Here is a 14,064-nt window from a genome sequence, read left to right as displayed (position 1 = left end):
TTTTTGTCCCACTACATCTCGCCCATTGTCAGATGAACACATTAGTTTATTGGAATAAGAAATGTTAAAAGTTTCAGTAGGTGCTTTGGTTTAAAAGATAATTGACATTATAAGGATAGATTTGACCAATTCATGACATAGATATTGCTTAAATCAATGGACAGAATCTAAGATTTCAGGATGCATACTGTGACTTTAAGAAAAGATACAATAACGTTTTAATTGGCTTGTGAAATAAACACAACGGAAATGTTCTGCTCCTTTCTTAATAGGAAAATCTAAATGCAAGAGAGGAATGAACATTTATTAGAAAGAATAAAATAAACCACAACAATCTCAGTCCATTTCAGTTGCGTATCTTTTGGACTGAAAGATTCAGAAATAAAACTTTGATCATTTTCAAATTCGAAGTCTGACATAAACAAATCTCTCTGGTCCCGTTGATGTTCATGGCTAATTTGATCGATTGTCCACTACAATTTAGAAATTTCCACTATATTGGAATCAATTACGATATATGAGTACTGGAATAGTTGCATGATGTAAGATGTAGTCACTAACACTTCCTAGAACTGTCCGTCTGATAGCTCCATGTCCACGACTTCCTAGAACAATCAATGAAGCTTTGCATTCTTCTGCAGTCGTTACTATTTTGTGACCAGGATCGCCTTGCACACGTATTACTTTACCTTGAATCTGAAATCAATAAATTTCTGTGCATTTTAATACAGCCAAAACTTCAACAATGTTACCCTATCAAATTGTAAGTCGACTTTCAAAAGTCTGGTCTGTCGCGGTAGTTTTTCTTTTTTTGTTGTTGGTTGTCCATATAGAAATTACTAAAAGCTAATATCAACGCAATACACCATATTGCAACAAGTCAAAGCAATTAATTGTTTAAGGCATCAATGGAAGATAAGGCTACATGCATCTGAAACGTGTAGCCTTATGTTTTAACTTCATGATGAGTCTTATAGGGACCTAAAGCAACTCATAAATTTTCATCCATATATGATCTGTACCAAATGAAAAGAATAATGTTTACTCTGCATCACTTTTGATAACCATTGCAAGTGGCGTTCATTAAAATTGTGACAAATTTCAATTTTTATTTGAATGATCATTTGGTTTTGTGAACGTGAGAATTTCAAAATCGGAAAGCTATCAAAATTACCCTAAATGTGTTGTATGATTGGAAATAGACACTCAACATATGAGGATTTAATAGAAATGCCAACCCTCAATTCATTGGAAGTTGACCAATCTTAGTGGATTTTAGATTTCTTAGGATATGCGCTATATACATGAATAAGCAACCTTATGATAATTGATGGATGGATGGATAGATGGATGGACGGATGGCTGTATAACGTCCGGTGGCAAATTAAATGCATAGTCTGGACGAGAACGCGTTAATGCGATATGAATATAAACCCTGCTTTGCCTGAGGGAGTTTAATTCATAAACGACAATTTAAGAAAGGTAAACATCATATCAGTACCGAAGCCCTGACTACTGGGCTGAAGATACCCTCGGGAACTAAGAGTACACCAGCAGCTGTATCTACTCAGTGCTCTAAAAATGAAGAAAGAAAAACCACTTTATATATGTAATGTGTCCGAGTGCTTTGCTGGATTTACCTTCATCAGGAATGCTCAAAGCCAAAAATTTGAAAGTCGAGGATATATACATAAGACCCGAAACACGTTAAGAGCTTTACGACCAAAATTGACATAACATTAATATTCAGATCCATCTCAGGTTCACTTTATCTTAAGGAGTTGGAACTTAGTTTCTTAATAATTTCACCCAGTGCGATTGAAATGAAATCACCCTTTATGAACTTTATGTGTCCGAAGCGCTTTTCAAGGTAGGAAACTGTCAGATATGTATCTGTAATATCATGCATTTCATGTTTAATAGGATAGGTACAATCAACATAGTTACAAAAACTTAATGTTGATTGACAAAAAACTAAGCACGTTTATCAGTAAATTACAGAATTTATAAAAAAAAGGTTTTTCCAAATGCTTTTAATTGATCTAGAAGAAGCTTATTTCTATTTTCAAAACACTCCATGAAAGTTTATTAGTTTAACAAAGTACGTGATGTTTAAAGACTGTATTAACTGCTAAAATAATTAAGTCCACTTATCAGTAAAATACGAAAAACATAAAAATACATAAAATGTTGATTCAGACATTTTCTCTAAATCATAAATAAAGCTTCTGCCAAAATTTGATATAATTCTAGGAAAGTTTGACAAAGTTATTTGATGTCTAAAAACAGACTGTTACTAAATGTAAATTGCAAAAACAAAAAGTCCTTTATCAGTAAAATACAGAAAAATGAAAAACAGTACTTTCAAAGTTTTACTTTGGATACTTTTTTCTAAAGCTTCTAATTTTCATAAAATCCCATGAAGGTTTGACAATTATTTATGTCTGAAAAACTGTAAACCATGACTTTCTTAATGTTAATTAACTACGAAAAAAACGAAGTCCATTTATCAGTAAAATACAGAAAAATGAGAAAAAAGAAATTTCAAATTTTACTTTGGATACTGTCTTATAAAAATGAAAAAGCTTCCCAGTTTCATTAAATTTTAAGAAAGTATGACTAAGTTATTGTTGTCTAAAAAACTTTTAACCACAGCCTGAACCTAAATGTTGACGCCGACGACGAAGGAATGTAAGATCGCTATGTCTCTTTTCCGCGACAAAATGTCGTAGTCTATTAAAAGGGCAAAACAAATTCACATCTTTCGAATATTCACCTAAGATTCTAGTACTGACGATAGCAGACTACTTACGAAAATCACAAAAGTGTTCTTAACATATATGATTACCCAAAGAAATTGGATAACATGCAGAGTAAAAGACTTCACTTCTGCCAAGAAAAACACAAAATGAGTATGGCTGCCTCCATGAAACTTCCGTACACATAACTTTTGGCCAATATACACTATATCCACTGTTAGTCGAATGATTGTTGATGCAACAACGAATAACATAGCAATAAGTGACACCATATATAATGCACCTAATATCCCTCAGAGTTAATGCAACGTGAAAACAGCATGACATGCTACTCCCTATTAAGAATCACATTAGATAATGGTTTCACTTCCAGCTGAAACCTCCTTTTCTCTGTTTATCAAAACAATTCATTTCGGTTTCCCCCCAGTCTCAACTAAAGCAAGTTCTCCCGCCATTGATTCAGAAACCTCTATTCAGTTTCGATATTGGAAAATGATTTCAATTTTAAACACCACATGCCTGTCCCTATTTTTACAAGTAAACGGTACAAAACAAACAATTGTGCTATTTATACCAATCTGATTAAAATGCAGATGCTGTATTCAAGCTTTGTTTACACAACTACGCGCCTTGCAGGCACAGCTTGGACATAGGATCTGTATTTCAAACAGATTTTATTTCTGCTTACTTCATATTTTTGAAGCAGTTCTTCAAGTTGACTACACAGTCGAACTGCGTCGTTTGTTTCTTTTTGGAATGCCTTTTCTATAGCCTTGAAGTCAAGCGATTGGAAAGAAGAGAACAACACTGAAATGAATACAATCTAATTAGTTATTCTTTTAAAGGATAAGTGATATTCTCTGGAAATCAAACAACAACTCTGCAATAAATAACACGAAAATCAGTCAGATTCAGTTGACAGGTATGTGTATTCTAAACCTTAGGTTCTAGACCTAAATTAATATTTTGATTGTCACATCAGACCGATTCTCGACGCTACCTGACGATAAGTCATCCCTTCGTAAATTTTACGGACGCCATCACGAGTTGGTTGACCGTTATGGAATAACCGTTTCACAGATGATATCGGATATGTTCCTTATGTCGTAACTACAATACCCTCCCTTTTCACGAATGTGACTTACCGAATTGGACTATTTACCGGATTTGTAATAACATAAGCAACACGACGGGTGCCACATGTGGAGCAGGATCTGCGTACCCTTTCGGAGCACCTGAGATCACCCCCAGTTTTTGCTTAGTCTTTGGTTTTCTATGTTGTGTCATCTGTACTATTATTTGTCTTTTTGTCTTTTTATTTTTGGCCATGGCGTTGTCAGTTTATTTTCGATCTATGAGTTTGACTGTCCCTCTGGTATCTTTCGCCCCTCTTTCACGACTATGAAGAAAACAATTTAAACGGTTGAAATAGTAGAGAGGAGTTTCAAGCAAAAGCCCAGCGATCTGAGGAATCTGGAGAATTGATGACGGATTGCTATCATAAGAAGACAAATCCATTTCATTTAAATGTTGGGGACTATGTTTATATGCTTAAAATATCTCATATTTTAAAATAATTGTTTACCAAAATATAACAAACCCTATATTGGGCACGCTATTAATTCCAATGATATTTTGAATTTTAGAGAGCCTTCTGCAGTCAAGGTTCTGAAAAACAATGCTCATTTAGATAAAATTAAGAGTGCATTTCTTTCTAGCACAAATGATGCAAACGACTAAGCGCGCACATGTTTTGATCATTTGTTTCAAACATACGTTTGCAAAGTTTATGTAAACTTTGACAAATAATACACTCGCTAAAAATGCGTCTGCAGTTTGTCGTTTGTCGTTTGTTAGTACAAACGCTACATTTGTTTCTAACTTCAACCTTTAATATATTAAAATTAATCGGGTCCAGGACCAATCCAGTATATCTTATTATAATCCTTCGTAATTCATCCATTTTCTATGTGCATATATTTAGAGTAATTTAGAGCTGGTATAACTCTGTGAATGATACATATTTTTTCTTGTGGAATACATTTTTCATAATTCATACTTGCATGCTAGTAGTATGAGACTTATGTGTGTATTTTAAGAATAGAAATTCATATCTGGTATGTGTTTTTATTATCAGTTTTACAAAGAGGTGTTTCGGTTATGGTCATGTAGACCTAGGCCTATCCTCATCAAGTATCCCCTATATTTTACCTTTCTTGTAATATTTTAGAATGGTTCGAATTTGATTTCACTTATGGGGATACATCTGTTTACCAACAACACGTGCATGCATTATTGAAAGTTCAAAACAGGGTCAGAAAACACGGATTAAACGATGCATTTGTTTCTTCTTTTGTAGCGTTTAGCAAACGATAACAAACGCCACACAACGTTTACAAAATTTTGGTTAGAAAGAAATGCACTCTAAAATTGCATATGTTCGTACACCCGAACTGTCATGTTATTTACATGCCGAAATTAATCAGTAACAAGATGTCCATTCTTCTGATAGTGACGGAGAAGCTATTTCATCGTCACAATCATAACAAGTTCAAAAAACTTTGCGTCGTTTTACACGAAATCGCAAACGTCCAACAAGTTTATTTTTAGATATATTTCAAAGTTCATCTTGGGTTACACACACTTCTGACGAAATTACGACACAATCAGCCGCTAACTACTAGACAGTATAAAGCGACCATTACATCAGGATGAACCGACACAATGTAATATGGATACTATACGACTAGTTAAATTCGCACACACAAAATATTGTCCAGTCAAAACTACTATGTGTAGACTCGTGATTTTTTTTATTATGAGTACATTGTTGATTTTGTTATAAAAGACTAATAAGTACGCCATTTCAACGTTTTCATGCACTTATCTTTTTTTATACCTTCACATAAAACAAATGTTTTAGATACCCAGTTAAAGCAAGTCATTTCAAAACAGACTGATCAATCAGCATCAATTGAATCTCTTTCTTCAATAGTCACCAGTTTACAGGACCGTGTGGAAGAGCTTGAGAATAACAGGAGAACCTGTAATGATAATGAATGCCCATCCATACAAAATGACATAAGTCGGGTAGAAAATAATCCAATATCAGATACCAAAAATACCTCAACAAAGTTGTCACAAGTGAGCAAAACCAAGTGTGATGTATTGATCCTTGGTGATTCTATTCTGCGTCGTATTAAAGCAAAACGTTTCACCCCACAAGGTAAAACTGTAGTTCGCTTCATTAGGGGAGGAGCAAAAACATGTACAAGCTTTGTTAAAAAAAATGGTCAACGGTTTGAACCCAAGAATATTCTTATTCATATTGGAACAAGGGATTTACAAGGTGAGGGAGTGCATGAGGATGAATTTTCCCAATTGTTGGATCAGTGTACAAAAACATGGAATAACTCAAGCATTTATGTCCTACCGATCATCTCTATAGAAAGGACATTCATGATGACATTGTGAATGACACCAAAGATACCATCGAGTTGGTATGCGATCTGTACCCTAGTATCCATAAAATTGAGCGATTTGAGCCAAGCTATGATATGTTTCATGATGACGTCCACTTGAACTATGGAAAAGGGCTACCAGCTATTGTTAAACACCTTAAGATCGCTCTGAACATTCCATACACAAACAACACCCAACAACAACGAAACCGAAGACAGGGTGATAACAACTTTAGCAGATCAACCCACCAGTCATATTATCGCCGTGATGGACTAAACATGACAAATCATAATACAAACATGAATTCACATCAGGGTGTAAATCCACTTCATGGTTTTAATCATCATTATCCACCATCATTCAACCAACAACACATGATGCCATGGTTTCTACCAACAAACCACTCAATGAACAATCCGAACTTCAATAATTGGAGAAATCCATGGTCTGTTCCTCCTTTTGGTCGGATACATTTTCCACCTCCTGATCAACAACAAGCACAAAATTGTAACTTGTCATTTTGCATTGATTGTAAAGTTCTAGTCATAAATGATTGTTAGTAATAATTGAATTGGTCAAATTCAGTTTTGTCTTTTAATTTTGTCTTATATTATTATTTTTCATTCAATTAGGAAAATGAAATCATTTGTGTTGTTCTTATTCCTATTAATTTTTTTTATACATGCAGTATAACATGTGTATACATTGTATATTTTGATTCTCTTTTCTTTTTCTTTTTTGTTTATTTACTTTTTTATTTATTTAAATATTTTGTTTTTGAATTTTTTTTGTTTTTTTTTGTTTTTTTTTTTAATTATGATAATGAAAATGTATCATTATATAACTCTAAAATCTTCTATTCAACATCGTTTTATTTCAAGATGAGACCTTTAGCAAAAAAAGTTAAAAGTAATGAGAATCTTTTAAAAATTGGCATGTGGAACATAGAGGGTCTCTCAAGTGAGAAAGCAAATGACCCACATTTTCAAAACATTGTTTCTAAATTAAGTATTGCTAGTTTTGTAGAAACCTGGATAGGTAATGAATCCATCCAGGACATTTCCATTCCTAATTTTGATTTAGTTCATTCTAGTAGCAGGAAAAAACCATAAAAAAGCAAGACGATATTCTGGAGGAATAAATATTTTTGCAAAAAGTTCAATTTCCAAAGGAGTGAAATCTTTGACAAACAGTCATCCTGATATACTCTGGATAAAACTAGATCATATGTTTTTTAGTATTAGTAGAGATGTTTTTTTGTAGCTGTAGTTTATATATCTCCTGAGTATTCAAGTCATAATAATAATGATATAGAATCAATATACTCAATTCTGCTCAGTGAAGTAGAAAAGTATAGTAGTATGGGTGACATCATTATACAAGGTGACTTTAATGTCTACACGAACACCCAACTTGATTTTATTGAATTTGATAATGTTACTGAACATGTAAACTTAAACGATTCAGAATATCATCCTGATAGGACATTTTCAAGGAATAATCTTGACCACAAACACACTAACAATAGTGGCAAATTATTATCAAATATGTGCAAAGAAACCAAAATCAGAATTTTAAATGGTCGAACTACTGGTGATTTAAATGGTCAACCAACTTGTATAACATACAATGGTAGTAGCCTTGTAGATTACACACTTACATCAGAAGAATTAATTGATTCAATAGGATACTTTGTAGTTCATGATTTTACTTCCCTTTCCAACCATCGCCCAATTAGTTGTGCAATGTTTGCCAATTTTTCATCCGTGCCTTGTGATTTACACAAACTAGACTCCTTGCCGGGAAAATTTCTTTGGACTGATGAAGCAATTGCTTCATACACAGAAAATATGCAAAGTCAAATGTTTAAAGATAAATTTGCAAATTTTATAGCCAAAAGCTTCAATGACAGTGACTCGATAACTGAGTCATTTAATTCAATTTTACTAGACTGTGCTAAACAATCAGCTAAATTTATTAATAAAAAGCCCATACAAAAACTGAGAAAATCAACCAGGAAACCATGGTTTTCACATTCCTGTACTGACTTAAGAAATACAGTTAAAAGCTATTAGAAATTGGTTAATAAAACTCCACAAAATGGACAATATAGAAAACTATATTATACATATAGATCAAAATTCAGGAGACTTTGTAAACATGAACAAAAATGTATAAACAACAAATTTGTAATGATATAAATGATAATATTGAAAAGAACCTTAAAACATTTTGGGCAATGTTAAATAAGTTAGATAAAATGCATGCCAATTCCGACTCCCTACAGGACATACCTTATGACAATTTTGTTCAATTCTTTAAAAAGTTAAACAAAAGTGATGATAACTATGATAATTTCCATAAAACCATAATGGAACATTTCCAGCAATTAAAAGATAATTTAGATAATGACTCGTGTAATAATATTTTAGACATTGATATTACTACAGAAGAACTAATTAAGGCTATTAAAGCTCTTAAAAATGGGAAAAGTACTGCAATGGATTTGGTATCAAATGAAATGCTTAAATATGGAGGACACGGTATATTAAATCCTCTCAAAAAGCTGTTCAATTTTATTCTAAACATTGGCCAACTCCCATATAAATGGTATGATAGTTTCTTTGTCCTTTTACACAAATCAGGTAGCAAAATGGACCCTAGCAATTATAGGGGCATTTCTATCACTTCTAACTTGGGAAAACTTTTTAATATAGTCATTCATTCAAGATTATTGAAATTCGTTAATAACATATCTCTTATCAGTCAAAATCAAATAGGAGTTAAACAAAATTGTAGAACTGCTGATCATATATTTTCTTTAAAAATTACTATTGATCACTATAAAAGTAAAAAGAGAAAGTATTTGCTGCTTTCATAGACCTGCGTAAAGCCTTTGATACCATATGGAGAGTAGGCTTATTTTATAAACTTTTAAAATCAGGTTTACCAAAAAAACTTTTCAATATTTTATCTGCTATGTATGCAAATACTACCACTAGAATTAAATTTTCAAATGGTCTTAGCGCTGCATTTACTTCAGAGCGTGGTGTTAAACAAGGGGATGTTTTAAGCCCCACACTTTTTAATATTTTTATTGATGATCTCGTAAAAGATTTAATCAATGGTAACTGTGAGCCAGTTAGAGTTGGTGATTTGTCTGTAAATTGTTTATTATATGCTGATGATATTGTATTACTATCAGAAAGCAAAACTGGTTTACAAACCAGTCTCAATATTCTTGGTACATATTGCTCGAATTGGAAACTACATGTTAATGTACAAAAATCAAAGGTATTAGTATTTAATTCTAATGGTAAAACAAATTTAAATGAGTTTATTTAAAATGATAATGCCATACAAACAGTCTCAAAATATTGTTATTTGGGAATAATGTTAAAGTGTTATGGCAATTTTAATTTAGCTGTATCCTTACTAATGGAAAAATCTAGGAAAGCATATATTGGATTGGATAATCCTTGTAAACTTTTAGAAAAATTATTTGATTCATTAGTTAGTCCCATCTTGCTGTATTGTAGTGAGGTTTGGGGTGTTTTTGATAATTCGGGAGACAATTCCATTTTGGAAAAATTCCATATGAAGTTCATAAAAGAAATTCTAGGTGTTCATTGCAAAGCAATTAATGCTGCTTGTAGAGCTGAACTTGACAGGCTACCATTGTGGTCAAAAATCTCATTTTCTTCTATTAAATATTTTGAACATATTTTAAGGTCTGAAAACACACTTGTATCCAAATTTTTCTGGCAACTGAAAAAAATAACCCCTGGACAAAGAAACTTTATTCTATTTTAAAAAATCTAGGATTTTCAAACCTAGCTGGGGGAAACTTTTCTATTAAACAATATCTATCAAGTATTAAACAACGAGTGATTGATCAGTGCACGCAGGATCTATCATCAAAAAATTACAATTCATCCAAACTAAAATTTTATCAACAATTTCATAATTCAAATCAGCGTAGTTCTTATGTTGATGTTCTAAGTAATAAATTAGAAAGGTCATCTCTGTGTAAAATAAGATTGAGTGCACACAATCTTGCTACAGAAAAAGGGCGACATTTAGGTTTACCCACCAATGAACGAGTTTGTAATGTATGTAAATCGGGTGAGGTAGAAGATGAAAATCACTTTTTACTGAATTGTGAAAATTTTTCTAAATACAGAATAAACTTTAAAACTATTATATTAAATATACTTCCTACAATTTGTAGTGAGAGTCAGCTAAATATGAAACGTTGCATTAATAGCAACTCTTTAAAAGTCCTGAAAGTGACAAGTTCTTATATACATAAATGTCTGGTATATAGAAATGAGATTTTAGCTTCTTAATTATAACATATTATTTCATTATGCTGTATTCATTGTTATAATGTACTGAAATATGGGCCTTTGCCAATTATTGTAATTGTGTTTGAGCCAATAAAATATTTGTATCTGTATTTGTATTTGTGAAAGGTAGAACGAAAAAAAGTTTTCAAAATTTTAGGATACTAGTACATGTATTTGAGAAATGATGGCTAACAAAAATAATATTATCTAGAAATGTTTATATTCGTATTCTTTCTAACAAATTGTGAAATCTTTGTAAGGATTAGGCATCTGACAGATATGATACACATTTTGCACTGTGTATATCTTATTAATGCATAATATCAAGAAAGTAATAATTACCTCAATAAACTCATCATAGGTACAAGGATTGAAATTGTGTACGGCAGACGCGCCTTTCGTCTACAAAAGACTTATCAGTGACGCTCGAATAAAAAAAGATAAACAGATCAAACAAAGTACGAAGTTGAAGAGGATTGACGACCCAAACATTCCTTAAAGTTATGCTAAAAGGTAGTCTATTCCTGGGGGTAGAAAATCCTTAGAATTTCGAAAATTCAATGTTTTGTATAAAACAGTTAATTTATAACTATGACCATATCAATGATAATTCATGCCAACACAGAAGTGCTGACTACTGGGCTGGTGATACCCTCGGGAGAGAAAATCTATACCAGCAGTGGCATCAACCCGGAGGTTGTAAATAAACTAATCAAAGATACCAGGATTGAAATTTTGTACGCAAGACGCGCGTTTCGTCTACAAAAAAATAAAAAAAGATAAAAGGCCAAACAAAATACAAAGTTGAAGAGCAACGAGGACCCAATATATATTGTTATAATATTGTTTTCAAAGGATTTTTCTAGATATATAATAGATTCATTTTCGTAGATGTTTTATTCTTCTGTATTTTTTTCAGTTATACAATTTAAGATTAGCTAAATAAATCTATTCGTCAGATATTTATCGTTTAAATCTGTTCCGTTTCTTGAAATTTTAGTAATCCATTTTCTATTTTTTTTCCAGGTTTACATTGGAATGAAGTCTTTTTGAATTTTGATAAATAGTTAATATTGCCGAATTAAGCAATTGGATATTAAAAATTAGCAATACAGCACGACAGTCATTGTTTATGTTTAAAATGCTAAATCTTTGTCATTCGTTGACTGGCGAGGAATTAAAGGAAAGAAGATGTAATGAACAACCGCAAAACACACACTGTTATTCATATTACAATAAGGAAATATTAAAAAGGCGTCATATTTGTAGAATTTGTTTTTGTACTAGTAAATTCTTATTGTTGAAATTAAGACTTTCAATTTTACAGATACCAAGTGTATAACTAAGAACAGGATACAAGCTCCAAGACCGTGTCGTAGATGTCAAATAACATGTCCTATTACTAGTATGAGATAATGTCTAAATGTGATTTGTTCCATTGACCTTATAAAAACTCTTCAAAGTTACAAGGCTTATTGATTGGTTTACTAGTCACGTGTTTCTTCTACAAAACTCATCATAGGCGCTCGAATCGAAACAATGGAAAGGTCAAATCATACGAAGTTGAAGACCATGGAAAGCCAAAAAGTTCCAAAAAATTGTGCCAAATATGACTGAGGCGATCTCTGCCATTCTGTAGCATATTTGATCTCATTTCATAGATTAAAACATGAATTAAATCATTTATCCTGGATTTAGAAAAAAAACAACACTTTTTCTGCTGATGGAGGTCCCTTAAAATGTTTATAAGTGTTAGCGACAACCAAAGGTGAGATTCATGATTTTAGACAACCTGGCTTTAAATACTGACCTCCCATCGTCATGTGCTCTGTACACCCCATGGCATGATTGGCTGTATGGTGTAAACAATGTATGACCAGAACTTCGTCGTCCTGTCTATAAATATTCTTTGCAAACCCTGAAAAAATTCATAAATTCACTCAATTTATTGGAGTATAGTCAAATGTTATAATATGGTGTGTATATTGTAAGTCAATTTTGTAAACTGAAAACATTTTTATGTTGATCTTGATCAAAATCGCTTAATAATCTATCATTACTTAACTTGAGCGCATAAAAGAGGGGAAACATTAATAATTACTTTTTTTGACAGGAGTTATTTCAGAAAAATGTTTTGTATAACACTTTTGCCAATCCAACAAAAACCACCAACAGATTTTTTTAATGTTTTGTTTAGATTCGTACGTTATCATTCCGAACAATTAAGCGTTTAGTGATATCTACATATATGTTGTTTATACTTCGTATGAATCATATTAATATGTCATGCATGAATGAAAAAGTCAACATTTTCTTTTAATTTCACATTCTACTATAAAGACGAGATCCTGTCACTGAATAATTCATGATCGAAATTTGGCGACCTTTGTTGATCGCATTTATTCAATTAAACATGAAAATAAAGTACACCACAGTTAAGTCTGCTTCATATCTTGACTTCCGCCGAGATTTTAACAATATAAGACTAGGTTCAGATATAAACTTTACTTTTAAACATCCATTTTTATTCATCATGTTAATATAGGGACCCCAATGAAACATACGGCTTGTCATACATTTGTAAGTTGTGTGCATTTTTGTATTTACAGATTCATTTCAAGGGTCACGTCACAAAGTGGGTCACATATTGGCCTTCATATTTATAATACAAAAATCTAGAGAAATATGTTCAACGATTTCTTCGATTGATTACTTATCATGTTTGACATTGACAAATAAATCGTTAACTTTATTAAGCTGCGTTGACACCGGTAGTTATTGACAAAAAGAGCATTGAAACTCACATTGCAAGGCTGTTTCTGCTTCAGTGCTGCCGTCCATTGCCAACACAACAACCCTTTTCTGCGCAGAATTTTCTTCCTCCATTTGTTTTCATGTATAATAGAACAATCTGCTCAGTTAGCTTTTAATGTATACAAACTGGATATTCAATATTCCAACGAGCTTTTGTCTTTTTTATGCTATGTATGGCAAGCAATCCTTGTCACCATAGCGTTAATGTTTCGTAAAATGAGGGTTGCTTCCCAACTATACTTGGCTGAAATCACAATCCAATATCACCACCTTACTTGACTTACAAAACCATCCCAACGCCATACTAAATATTAAATTCCTTGTAGATATTTATAAATATGATCAGGATAATTTAATTAAATTGTCTTTTAATCATAAAAAGTAGATACCTGACCAAATTTTTGGCATTCCTATTGAAATTTGCATTTCTTTTTGTTTTAGTTACAGAATACATTTAAGAAGTCCTTAATTCAAACATCGTCATTTTACCTTTTTAATTTGTCAAACACACAAAAAAAAAAAAGAAAGTTCAACAGGAACAATGTTGGAATCAACTTTTTATGATTAAATCGGTGTTTAGATTGAAAAGATTGAAATTGTATTATTGATATTGAATAAATACAACATCACATGCAGCATCTTTTTAATTGAAACATGCATTTTAAAAATCTTTTTAGAAG

At 32.1% G+C, this 14,064-nt stretch overlaps 1 protein-coding gene across 1 annotated transcript; it reads right to left on the bottom strand.

Annotated features, from left to right (window-relative positions):
* Nucleotides 1-290: 290 nt before the first annotated feature.
* On the bottom strand, nt 291-13,605 carry LOC127735368 (universal stress protein YxiE-like). The gene is made up of 4 exons (XM_052245529.1): nt 13,375-13,605; nt 12,381-12,488; nt 3,448-3,566; nt 291-696 (listed from the first exon to the last, which is right to left on the bottom strand). Exons 1-4 carry the CDS (start codon nt 13,454-13,456, stop codon nt 505-507), a joined length of 501 nt encoding a protein of 166 aa, XP_052101489.1. The 5' UTR covers nt 13,457-13,605; the 3' UTR covers nt 291-504.
* Between the last annotated feature and the right edge of the window lie 459 nt (nt 13,606-14,064).

This window comes from Mytilus californianus, unplaced genomic scaffold, assembly GCF_021869535.1.
Source record: "Mytilus californianus isolate M0D057914Y unplaced genomic scaffold, xbMytCali1.0.p SCAF_3, whole genome shotgun sequence".
NCBI classification, from domain to species: domain Eukaryota; kingdom Metazoa; phylum Mollusca; class Bivalvia; order Mytilida; family Mytilidae; genus Mytilus; species Mytilus californianus.
This window is presented reverse-complemented; position numbering and strand designations above follow the sequence as displayed.

Bases quoted from the DNA above. Each gene is read 5' to 3' on its own strand.
- LOC127735368 (XM_052245529.1), bottom strand. From the start codon at position 13,456: ATGGAGGAAGAAAATTCTGCGCAGAAAAGGGTTGTTGTGTTGGCAATG. The intron at 12,489-13,374 runs GTGAGTTTCAAT...GAATTTTTTCAG, and splicing joins AGCAGAAACAGCCTTGCAAT to GGTTTGCAAAGAATATTTAT. The intron at 3,567-12,380 runs GTCAGTATTTAA...TATTCATTTCAG, and splicing joins AGAGCACATGACGATGGGAG to TGTTGTTCTCTTCTTTCCAA.